The 13,039-nt window shown below is 43.3% G+C and overlaps 1 protein-coding gene across 2 annotated transcripts in view; it reads right to left on the minus strand.

The window, feature by feature from the left end:
- Positions 1-13,039, minus strand: part of RECQL (RecQ like helicase) — a 162,671-nt gene that overhangs the window by 39,813 nt on the left and 109,819 nt on the right. For both annotated transcript variants that reach the window (XM_069228534.1, XM_069228532.1), the window contains exon 12: positions 3,277-3,368. In XM_069228534.1, coding sequence (XP_069084635.1) covers positions 3,277-3,368 — 92 coding nt within the window. The remainder of the gene's footprint in view (positions 1-3,276; positions 3,369-13,039) is intronic.

Below are 13,039 nucleotides of genomic sequence, written 5' to 3' on the forward strand. Positions count from 1 at the left end.
GTCACCAGGGCCACCAATGGAGCACCAGCGTCTTCTTGTTGACAGGGTACTACAGGGGCTTAGTAGATCGATCGACTTCTGGAATACACTCCCCCATCTCTTATGGGGAGGGCACCAGTGTCAAAAATGGTCTTCCTTCCCAGTCTTTGCCTCATACAAAATGTCCTGTTTCAGTTACACAAAAAATTATTTTGGACCCTAGATAGTCTAAACGTTTCACTGGTGTGGGCAGGGGAACACAGCAGGGTCTCCCTAACAGAACTGAAAAGGGACTTGATAGAGGGTGGTCTAGCTCTCAGATATAAGGCTATACTATTACGCTGTGCACCTAGAGCACGCTACCAGATGGCTTACCAATGTTATCCTATGGGAGGAGTAGGCCTCACAGTAGTAAAAGACAGATATGTGAGCTTTTCAATACCAGGATATGTAAAATTTAAAAGTTCATGTCCAACTCTTAAATTACAAGGTACTCTGCCCTATGGACCGTCTAGGGCTTTCTCTAGGGGTGACATATGTAATAAAAAGGAAGATTTAGGCTTGGCAATGGGATTATTTTGGCAGCCAAGCTGGCAGTTTAAAACTGCCCAAAGGCTCCAATGGCAGGCCTGAGACATGTTTTAGGGGGCTACTCAAGTGAATGATACAACTAGTGGTACAGGCCCACTAGTAGTATTTCATTTATCAGCCCTGGGTATATAGTCTACTACTACTAGTGACTTACAATTAAGTTAAATAGGCCAATCAGATGTAAGTACATTTTGACCATATTTTAGGGAGTGAGCACACAAACTCTAGCACCGGGAAGCAGTGGTAAAGTGCACAGGGTCCTCAGAGCAACAAAAATGAATTCAGCAAATCAGGAAGGGAGAAGGTGAAATGTTTGGGGGTGTCCCTGGAGAGAGGGCCAAGTTCAACAGACTTGCCAAACCGATTGTCTAGTTGGACTAACAAAAAGCCAGTCTTTTTGCAGAATTCATTTAGTGAGGAGGAGGCTATTTTGTGTAGGGCCGGGCCTTCCATACTTTAGGGGCCACGTAAAAGAAGGCAAAGTCACCAGATCTGGTGTTTTGTATGCATGGGATGTGTGCAAGGAGTTTGAACGAGTGAAGGCATTTGGAAAGTTTGTAAACCCAGATGTGACTGTTGAGGTATGCTGGACCGGTGTATGTGTGGGTAAGGAGTTTGAATTGTGCTTGTTTGTATATGAGGAGTCAGTGGTGCTCCTTCAGGTGTGGTGTGATGTAAGTGTAATGTAAGAGGTTAAGAGTGATTCTGGGTGTCAAGTTCTGAATGGCCTGCAGCCCTCAGGTGAGTTTTTTGTTGACCCCAGCATAGGCGGTGTTCCAGTAGTCGCTTGTGACAAGGGTGTGTGTGATGGTTTTCTGGGTGCTGATGTGGGGCCATTTGAACATTTTCCTCAGCATCTTCAAGTTATGGAAGCATGAGGCGGAGATATTGTTGACTTGGGTAATGATTTCGGGTTTGCTGATCCACCCAGGCTGAGGATTTGGGGTGGGTGTAGGTCCTAGCTATGTTAGCCACCAGGTGGTGTCCCACAGTTAAGTGCTGTTCCAAGAGATTGCAATTTTGATCTTGTTGGTGTTCAGCTTCAGACATTTGGTCTTCATCCAGTGGGCAATTTTAGTTATGCAGGCAGTGAACTTTATCTGGGTACTGGGCTTCTTGTCCATGAGGGGAAGAATTAGCTGTGTGTCTCTGTAGGAGAGGACAATGTTGTGGACACAGGGATAATGAATGCGTTGAAGATGGTCAGGCTCTGGAAGGATCCTTGCTTAACTCCGCAGATGAGGTCACTGGCGTCCGAGGAGTATGGTACCAGGCTGGCTGACTGGGTCCTTCCTGTCAGGAAGGAACATATCCAGCAAAATGCATGTTCTTGGATTCCAATGTCATGTAGGCATTGAATGAGCATGGGGTGGGAGACTGTCAATCGCTGGAGAAAGGGCCAGTAGGATGAGAGCCACTGTGTCTCCTCTGGCCAATTATGTGAATGTCATCCTTGGTGGTGATAAGGGACGTTTCGGTGCTATGTTTGGCTCTGAAACCAGATTGAGTGGTATTGGGGATCTGGTGGTCCTTAAGGTATTCAGTTAACTGTCTGTTGATGATTTTCTTTAAGACCTCGGCCGAGAATGGTAGCAAAGAAATTGGTCTGTAGTCGGCGAGTGTTGAAGGGTCCACGGAGGGTTTCTTCAGCAACTAGAAGGCAGTTACACATTTCTACATGTATGGGAAGGTTGCGGAAGAGGTAGCGGCATTCCAAATGTGTGCGCATGGCCTTGATGGGTTGCAGTCCTCTCTAGTAGACATGGTGGGGGCAAGGGTCTGATGGGGCCCTTGAGTGCATGAACATCATGTTGGCGTTTTTTTTCCTGGGATGATGACAGGCTATACGTTTAGCATTGGTTATTTGGATAAGACTGGAATGCATTTGGCAAGGTCTGTGGGGTCTGGTTGCAGATTGAAATTGCAGCAAATGGCATGATTTTGTTGCTGGATAATTGAGAGAGATTGTTGCAGAGGCTCTGAATGATTTGGAGGAGACCTCTGGTGAGATAAAATCCTTCACAATTGCAAATATTTCTTTGCTTCTGTTGGTGCGGACATCAATGCGGTCCACCAGAGCAGCTCGTTTGGCAATATACATCATTTGCTGGTAGCGTATCAGGACAAATTTGAAAGTGCTCCTGTCTGCCTTGTACTGGCTCAGTCTCTATTTGCATTCCAGTTCTTTGCAGTATGGTTCAATCAGTCTGAGGTCCTTCATATACCAGATGGAATTGGGTCTAGATCTTGTTGTATTGCTGTGTTTGAGGGGGACCAGGGAGTCGTGCAGATGGTGATGCAATTACAAGTAGAAACAAGGAACCAACAATATTTGTATAAGCTTAATGTCATGCTACAGCTTCTTCTCCTGTGGAGGAACGGGCCAAATTGTATTTGTTTTTGTCATCAAAATATTACTTTTAAAATGCATACAGTTATATATGATTTTCTTTCTGCTCCATAATGGTAAAAAAAATGTCATACAATAACGTCAAAAGATGTACACTGCTACAATAGAAACTGGAAATGCACACTGTTGTCAGATTTAGGTAAAGTTTAACTTTACTGCTTGGTAAATTGATAGACATGACAGGTTTACTTGGCTGCTCTTTTTTTTTTTACGCTTCACAATTTTAATATCACTGTATGCACTTTTGTTTGACTGGCAAACTTGCATACAGTGACACAAGTGACTCAGTAACTCACGTTTCTCTCTGCAGCAGTTATCACACATTTTGTTGCAGTTTGCAGAGTCCCACACTTCATCAAAATGTTGGGCTATTAGTATGCGCCGACACCTGAAAGAATAAAAATGCAAATGTTAAGGAGCAATGACTGAATACACCTCTTGAATATCAACTTTTATTAAAGTTAGATGAGGTTTTTAAGCACATTGCGCTCTCTGCACAAGTGAAGAACACAACCGCCAAAATTAATTTTGGTTCTTTGAAAACCAAATTAAACCTGTGTGATATTACAGATATCAAAAGAAATACTGTGTTTTTTTGCAATTAATTTAGCTGAGAATTAATTTTAGACATTGCACGACAAAATGGTTACAACATTAATTTACCAACGATAAGAACATGTCGGTCTTGCAGTAAAGGTACAAAGGAAACATCTCACCACAATAAATATTACCAAAAGTAAGCAATAAAAAGGAACTCTCCAGTTTTAGTTAAATCTGCAACTTGCATAAAGTGGAATGAACTTACCAGAGAGCCGAGTCACTGAGGACACCTTGATGAGCTCATGCAAGTTAGGAATAGGTGAGTTTCTTTCAGTAGCAACTTACTGTCTCAAAACTTAACATTTAACCAGGGCCATTTAACTACTTGGATAAAATACAAAAGATGTGCCGTATTTGTATACACTCTCTAAGTGCAGCATACTTTCCACAATGCAGAAAGGCTTCAGGCCCGATTTAGAGTTTGAGAGTGAGATTTCTGCAGTTTCCCTCTTTAGCCAAGGATTAGTGGAAATTCCACCACATTCTGCGCTCCGACAAGGCACGAAAGGCTTCTTGAATAAAGTGGCCATATTCGCTAAGGAAGGCACAACTTTTTAGGTAAAACTTCCATTGGCCATGCTACATGGTAAAATTGCCATCACTAAAAGTGCACACCAAAAAGGAACTCCAAAGTGGGATTAGTGGCCACATACCTAGACTCTCTAATCTGATGGGATAGTTTTTTTCGTCAGGTTAGGGACACTATATTTACATTTATTATGAACTCTGCCACCAAATCCACACCTTTCTTATATCCGGCTAACTTCGGCAGATAGGTAGCAGATATGTAACTCTACATCAGGCAGCTGAACTGCCACCACTTCAGGCACACTTAGTTTTGTATTTTGGAGGGTGTACAATAGAGCTGGAGGAGTTTCTCCTGTAGAAATAAATATGGAATAAAGTACTCCAGGTTGTACATTATGAGGATATTGCATGTCACTGAAGAGTTTCGTGATCACATAGAGTAACAAGGCCGGGGCCAAGTTCCTTTATAATGTCATTGAACACGAAGTTGATAATATCCTGATAATGTACGGCAAGGGGTACTTTTGTATGACAGACTTAAATGTTCAGAAGCTTGAAGAATAAAAGTAGAATATCTAGTGCAAAATAAGCACACCAAAAAAGCAGTGAGATATTTGTTGCAAAAAGATATTAGAATCAGTTTGCCAGATTTAATTAAAAACAAATTCTGTAGTTCAAAATGTGTAGAAGAGAGGTGGTGTCTTTCCTATAATTACAGAAAGAATGCAAAGAGTAAACATGTTGCCAGTAATATCTCCTTTTTGCTTATCAGTGTTAAACTACAAAAACAGATACAGAATTATGCCCTGTATCCCGCCTTTCATATCAACCTCTGGCAGCAGCCATTGTGACATCAGATGTCATCTGTAAAAAGATATTACAGTTGAGCTGCCATTTCTTCATTACAGGAGACTAAAAATGTACGCTTGAAGTAAGGAAATCAGAGATGGGCTTTGCTACAAGTATTGCAGGTTCCCTTGTATTTAAGGACAGATACAGTATCATGGGATGAAATTCCTGAAAGTTCGGTTGTATAGGCTACAACGCCGGCATAGCTCTACAAGGTTAGCTTTCCCACCCACAAGCAACCTAGGCGAACTTAGTTCAGTGCACCAACGCTGAATGTGAAAGGCAGGTTATTTTAGCTCCACTTAATACAAGGCATTAGAGACATTGTGGTACAGTAAACCTATAGTGCTCTTCACAGCTTCCCACACACTCAGTAGTAGGAAGAACTTACACTTTTAATTAAAAGTATATATTACAACAGGGTGAACCTGTTTCATAGTACATCTGAAATAATCACAAAGGATATCATAAAAACAGTAAAATGCATGTTGCAAACAATTAACATTTCTAGCATGGTTAAAATGGCATAAGCCTAACATGTACTACCCTCTTCTATGCGCTATCCTAGGAGTGCATTTAGTAGAGCAACTTGAAAGAAATATTTCTTATGTACTATTAATTGAAATATTTGAATATTTATAAAAAAGGAACACTTTTCTGTTACAAGTATCCATAAAAGGGAAAAAAACGTTTTAAAAAACCACAAGGTAAAATACAGTTTCCTTTAAAGTTAAGAATTAGTCTTGAGGTACAGTGTTCGTCCGTCACCTTGAGTTTTTGGTATTGGTAGTTGACAGTTTAAAGGTGTGTCCAGGGATTTAAAGCAGGATGTAACTGCTTGCTGACATGAGCAGATGCCCCTGTGTTAAAAGGCACTTTTAGTTAGAAGTGTGGGGGCAAATACATAAAAGTTGAATAAAATCTTTGACAGCTCTCCCACATATTTGGCTGGAACTTGTGGCCTCAGCCGAAGCCAGTCTAAAGTACAGGTAGATGACCAAAGTGGAATTCCATAGATTTCCTCTTTGGATGTGGATCCCAGCCTGTGATTAAGTATCTCTGTTTTAAGGATTTTATAATTGTTCAATATCATCCAGCTACGGGATTTTATTGCTAAAATGGCCTTATCCTCAGATGATTACTGCTTCTATCTTACAAGATTTACTCTTTTTTTTTTTTAAACTGCAGGAGCGATGTCAAAATACCATAGCAGTCGTGCCCACAGTGTGGTAATGGCAGATTCAAGATAAAGACAAGCAGGGGCTCTTTGGTTTCTGGATTCTAGCCATAAGGTTTTACTTAGTGTGTTATCAGGTGATGATCTTAATTTCGGCCTAGCTTTAAGGTAAGCCCCCATCCTTGTAGTTAACTATTTGGTCAGCCCAAACTTCAGATGAATTTGAGTGGGGAAGGCATGGCATTGTAAGCTAAAGAGACACCTATAGGTTTTTGAAATTACTGTCAAAAGTGGCACATATCTATACAAAATTAAAGGGCTGGCCCGCTGTTATTTTTCTACATAATCCTTATATTAGTTTATCTATTGGGTTTTGAAACAGAATTTGTATTATAATTATGTAAATACAGAGAAAGTATTTATATGTTTATGAAAAGAAGATAAAATATTTGTTTACAATAAAAGAGATATATTGTATACAATGCATGTAATATAAGGATAATGTAGAAAAATACAGTGGGGCAGCCCTTTATTTTTGTATAGATATTGGGCCTCATTTCGACCTTGCCGGTCTTTTGACAAGACCGCCGAGGTACCGCCGTGCTGAAGACCACCAGTGCAGGTAGGTTTCCGCACAGCGTAATATGACTGCTGGCAGCCCTCCGCCCTTTTTCGGACGGAGAGCCGCCAGCAGCCATACTGGCGGTCGGCGGTGAAGTGGAGGCTGCTCCACCGCCACGTCATCAGAACACCGCCCACCGAATCACATCCCATGATTCGGTGTGGCGGTGTTCGGGTGGCGGGGCAGCCCCCATGGATCCCGTTACCTCCCGGAGGGTCACCGGACAAGGTAAGGTGATCGCCAGTTAGGGGAGCGGGATGGGGGGCGTTGTGTGCGCACATGGGGGTGTGCGAGTGAGTGTGTAGAGGGGGTGTGTGAGTGCGTGTATGCATGCGGGGGTGTTGTGTGTATGGAAAATGTCTGTGTGTATGTATGTCTGTGTGATTGTGTGCATGTATGTTGAGGTGTCGTGTGAGTGTGTCCATGTAGGGAGGGTGTGTTTGTCAATGTGGGGGGGAGGTGGAGAGGGGGATCCTACCACCTTTGGGGGGGATGTAGGGGGGTCATGGGTTTGGAGGAAAGACTCTGGGGAGGGGGGGATAGTGCCTACCGCCATGGATTGCGTGGCGGTACAGAACCCAACCAAATTCATGGCGGTATGCAGGGTTGTGATACGACGGCAGTGTAGTGATGGCCGCCCGCTTGGAGACTGAAGTCTCCAGCCCAGCGGTCTTTAACACCCTGGCAGTCAGAGTGGAGAAGTGGCGGTTTTGCATGGCGGTGCCATGCTTGTAATTCCAATTTTTTTACTGCCAGCCTGTTTGCGGTATTATCGCCACTTCTCCACCAACCGCCAGGGTTGTAATGAGGGCCATAGTCTTTCCCCCTGGTAGGGATGCTACATTCAGTTGCCCAGGGGCCCTCATTCTGTATTTTCTTTCAAAAGTGGCACATCCAACTCATGTAGGGCTTCGCTGCCATATGTTAAATTTGTTATCAGTTTGGAAGCGACAACCTTTAACAATTGATCAAAGCTTAGGCCAACAATGGATTATTTTTTTTAAAGGTCTGAAAGCCACCATTAAGGTGCTACTTTTTTGTTGTAACTCCTACTTATATGGAAGGAAGGTTCCACTTTCATCACATAAGACACTTAGATATTTGTACTCCTTTGCATATTCCAGCTGTTGGTTATGCAGGTACCCATAAGAGTTGTTCTGCTTGCTGTGTTTTATCACCATAAGCTTGTTTTTTTGTGATTAATTGCCATACTGTTCTTTGTTATGAATTGTGAGAGTTCATCAATAGGGTGTTGTAGGCCGACTTTTGTTTGGCTAATAAGTATGACATCATCCGCATATAAGAGGTTTGATATTGACAGACATTCTAGTTTTAATGGATGTGCATTGACTGCGTTGAGTGCCTTTGACATGTCAGCCAGAACTAAGTTAAATAGGTAAAGGACCCAAACACATCCTTGTTTCAAACCCGCTTGGCTGTAGATATTCCTCAAACGAGAGAAATCATCACCAATTTTATTCTCACCCATGTACCTGACTACAGAAGTTGTACTGCTTTTAGTAATGGTAGTGGCATGCCCTGAAGCAAGAATTTCGTCCAGAAAAGGTTGCGTTGAATGCAGTAAAATGCTGACTAAGTTAACAAAGCAGTGATTTTTGGTTCAGTTTCATTTCATCAGTTTGGATAGAGTGCAGCAAGATATTTGTTGTGGTCCCTACTCCACTAATTAACCCCTCGGGTGCCCAGGACGAGCTGGTCTCGCCCTCGGCTACGGTTACCCAGTGGCGAGAACGAGACCAGCTCGTCCTGCTATGGGACCTCGGGGAGAGCGCTAGCGCTCCCGCCAAGGGCCGAGCACCTCTTTCCCCTGGGCAGGGATGGAAGGGGAATTGCTTCCACCCCTGCCATTTCCCTGACTCCCCGTGGCGTCTGATGAAGTCAGTGTGCGATTGCAAGCTGACCTCATCAGAGGCATACCCCTCCGTGCTGGAAGCTCAGCTTCCAGGCGCGGATCGGAAGAGAAATGCAAAAGCATTTCTCCTCCGATCACGTGGAGGGGGCGAGAGAGGCATGAAAGGAGAAGAAAGGCCTTTACTCTCCTTTCATGTCTCTCTCAACATTTCTGCTGCCCGATCGCACAGCAAAAATGCAACTAGACACCAGGGAAATTGTTGATTATTTTGCGGAGCGACCCCTTAGGCACGGTCGCTCCCCTGGGGGGAAAATGAACTCTAAGCTGTTTCTGACCCCCTTGGGGGCAGATCAGCCTATTTTTATTAGGCCAATCTGCCCTCAAGGGGGCAGAAACCAGTAGACACAAGAGGTGGTTTTTTTTGTCAGTTTTACGTGAGGGGAGCAACCCCTTTTTTAGACAAGGGTCGTTCCCCTAGTAGGGGGAAAATTTGTTTTAGGCCATTTCTGCCCCCCCCGGGAACCAGGTATTTTTTGTTTTGTTTTATTTTTTATATGTGGGGTGCGACCCCTTAGGCAAGGGTCGCTCCCCTGGGGGGGAAATTTATTTTAGGCCATTTCTGCTGCTTTGGGGACAGATAGGCAGAAACCACTTAGGCACCAGGGACTGGTGTGTGTGTGTGTGTGTTTTGTTTAAGAGGCCAGCCACTTGGGAAAGGGTTGCTCCCCATGGGGGCACATTACTGTTGGCCATATCTGCTCCCCTTGGGGCAGGCTGGCCTATTTTTGGAAGGCCCTTCTGGCCCCAATGGGGGCAGAAAGCCCACCAGAGACCAGGGAAGATTTTTGTTTTCCAAAATAAGAGGTTGGGGGTATGGCCATACACCCATCCCAAATAAATGGGGCTAAAGTTGTTCTGCCCACCAGAGGGCAGCTGGGGCAACTACCCCCGATCCACACCCCGGGAAGTCAGGGAATAAAAAATAAAAAAATAGTGTTGTGGTGGCTGCCAACCAGTAAGGGCATGGTTATGACCCCACCCCAACTGAAGGGGGGTAACAGTCTTTCACCTCTCCTCCTGCACACTAAAACATCTTATCTCATGGCAAGCAAAAGGACATTTGATTATTTTGGGTTTTGGTTTTACATTTGGGCCATGAGAGCTTGGCTAACACAAAATCGTCCCACCTGGAATGGTGAGGGCTGCACTTTTTGGACTTTGGGACGCTTCCATGTAGAAAAACCCACAAGCCCTAGACACATCTGAAAACTAAACATCTGGGTGAGTCCAGGGTTGTGTGCTTCACATGCACCCCGCACCATTTTCTTACCCACAATGCCCTGCAAACCTCCAACTTTGCTGGATATCACACATTTTTTCCATATTTTTGTGATGGAACCATCCAGAATATGCAGGAATCCACAACATTCCTACCACCAAGCACTGTCTCATCTATACCGATAAAAATTCTGCCCCTCTTCAGCCTAAAAAATGTTTTTTTTCCCCAAACTGCCCTTTTGGACCCACTTTGGTTCCCCCTCAATTTTGACATGTTTTTGGCTCTTCCCTGACACAAGCACTTGTACAAGTGAGGTATCATTTTTACCGGGAGACTGAGGGGAACTTTGGGTGGTAGGAAATTTGTCCCGGTGCGGTGATCCCACACAGAAATGTTGGAAAAATTTGATTTTTTTTAGCTACATTTGAGGTTTGCTGAGGATTCTGGGTAAGAAAACACCGAGGGATCCACGCAAGTCACACCTCCCTGGACTCCCTTGGGTGTCTAGTTTTCAGAAATGTGTGGATTTTGTAGGTTTCCCTGTATGGCTGTAGAGCCCACGACAAATAACGAGGGTTTCCCCCCCCCAAAAAAAACAGGTAGTTTTGTATTTGATAATTTCGATGTGTCCAGATAGTGTTTTGAGGCATTTCCTTTTGCGGGCACTAAGCCTACCCACACAAGTTAGGTACCATTTTTAATCGGGAGACTTGGGGGAACGCTGGGTGGAAGAAAATGTGTGGCTCCTCTCAGGTTCCAGAACTTTCTGTCACCGAAATTTGAAAAAGTTTTTTTAGGCCACATTTTGAGGTTTGCTATGGATTCTGGGGAACGGAATCTGGTGAGAGCCCCACAGGTCACCCCATCCTGGATTCCCCTAGGTGTTTTAAAAAATGTACAGGATTGGTAGGTTTCCATAGGAGCCGGCTGAGCTAGAGACCAAAATCCGCAGCTTGGCACTTTGCAAAAAACTTCTCTGTTTTCTTTGGGAAAATGTGATGTGTCTATGTTGTGTTTTGGGGCCTTTCCTGTCGCGAGCACTAGGCCTACCCACGCAAGTGAGAAAAATGTGTTTTTTGGGGCAAATTTTGAGGTTTGCAAAGGATTTTGGGTAACAGAACCTGGTGAGAGCCCCACAGGTCACCCCATCTTGTATTCCCCTACGTGTCTAGTTTTAAAAAATGCACAGGTTTGGTAGGTTTCCCTAGGTGCCGGCTGAGCTAGAAATCAAAATCCACAGAAAGGTACTTTCCAAAAAACCTGTCAATTTTCAATGTAAAAATGTGATGTGTCCATGTTGCGTTTCCTGTTGTGGGCGTTAGGCCTAGCCACGCAAGTGAGGTACCATTTTTATCGGGAGACTTGGGGGAACACAGAATAGCAGAACAAATGTTATTGCCCCTTGACTTGACATTTTTTCCTTCCAAAAGTAAGACAGTTGTAAAAAAGACGTCTATTTGAGAAATACCCTGTAGTTCACATGCTATTGTGGGGACCCCAGAATTCAGAGATGTGCAATTAACCACTTCTTCTCAACACCTTATCTTGTGCCCATTTTGGAAATACAAAGGTTTTCTTGATACCTATTTTTCACTCTTTATATTTCACCATATGAATTGCTGTATACCCAGTATAGAATGAAACCCAATGCAAGGCGAATCTCATTTATTGGGTCTGGGTACCTAGGGTTCTTGATAAACCTACAAGCCCTATATATCCCCGCAACCAGAAGAGTCCAGCAGATGTAATGGTATATTTCTTTCACAAATCTGACATCGCAGGAAAAAGATACAAAGTAGAATGTGGAGAAAAATGGCTGTTTTTTTTAGCTCAATTTCAATATTGTTTTATTTCAGCTGTTATTTTCTGTAGGAAAACCTTGTAGGATGTACACAAATGACCCCATGCTGAATTCAGAATTCTGTTTACTTTTCAGAAATGTTTTGCTTTCCGGGATCCAGCATTGGTTTCACACCTATTTCCGTCACAAACTGGAAGGAGGCTAAAAGCATAAAAAAATAGTAAAAAATGGGGTATGTCCCAGTAAAATGCCAAATTTTGTTGAAAAATATATTTTTCTGATTCAAGTCTGCCTGTTCCTGAAAGCTAGGAAGATGGTGATTTTAACACCACAAACACTTTATTGATGCCATTTTCAGTGAAAAAAAACCAAGTCTTCTTTTGCAGCCCTTTTTCCCCATTAAAAAAAAAGCAAAACAAACAAAAACAAAAATTGCAGTATTTTGGCTAATTTCTTGGTCTCCTTCAGGGGAACCCATAAACTCTGGGTACCTCTAGAATCCCTAGGATGTTGGAAAAAAGGTTGCAAATTTGGCATGGGTAGCTTATGTGGACAAAACGTTATGAGGGCCTAAGTGCAAACTGCCCCAAATAGCCAAAAAAAGGCCTGTCATCTGAGGGGGGAAAAGGCCTGGCAGCGAAGGGGTTAAATCAATTTGTTTCTGTGGTATAATTGTTTCCTCAGTCGCCCACTCAGTTCGCTCCTTAAAAAGCAGCCTGGCGAAGTACTTGGTCTCGTTGTCTAAGAGATCAATTAGTCTGTAGTTTTCTGGTTGCTGCATTGCTCCTCCTTTGTAGGTGGGAGTAATCACTATTACTCTCCGGGAGTCAGGGATTGCTTGGAGCTCCATGGCACTGTTGATAACTGAGGTTATGGCATTGACCCAAAGAGTGGGGTTGACTTTGTACTGTGTCTGCGGAATTCCATTCGGTCCTGGTGTGCCATAGCATAGACCACCCAATTTCTCTTTTAGAACTTGTCCATGAGTGAAAGGTAGCTTGTTGTCTGAAAACGTGGGTTGTGAAACTTTAAAGTTTATGAATGCAAAGAAAGAAGCCTCTCAAATTGATTGACTTCCTGTGCTAACAGAACGTTATTGTCTGTTGTAGGGCATAAAACGGTGTTTAAACACTATGCCCAGCTTGATTCTGAATAGGTTGAGTCATTTGTCACTTTCAGAGCTATATAAGACTTTTACCATTCTCCAAAAATCTCTGTAATTTGATTTTATACTGAGGGAAAGATCCTTTCAGAGGAGTGTCTTTCCTCCCACACGTTTTTTGTACATCTTTTTCGAGTGTCACTTATTTTCCAGCCTAGCTTGGTTATT

This window comes from Pleurodeles waltl, chromosome 4_1 (genome assembly GCF_031143425.1).
Source record: "Pleurodeles waltl isolate 20211129_DDA chromosome 4_1, aPleWal1.hap1.20221129, whole genome shotgun sequence".
In the NCBI taxonomy this organism is placed as follows: domain Eukaryota; kingdom Metazoa; phylum Chordata; class Amphibia; order Caudata; family Salamandridae; genus Pleurodeles; species Pleurodeles waltl.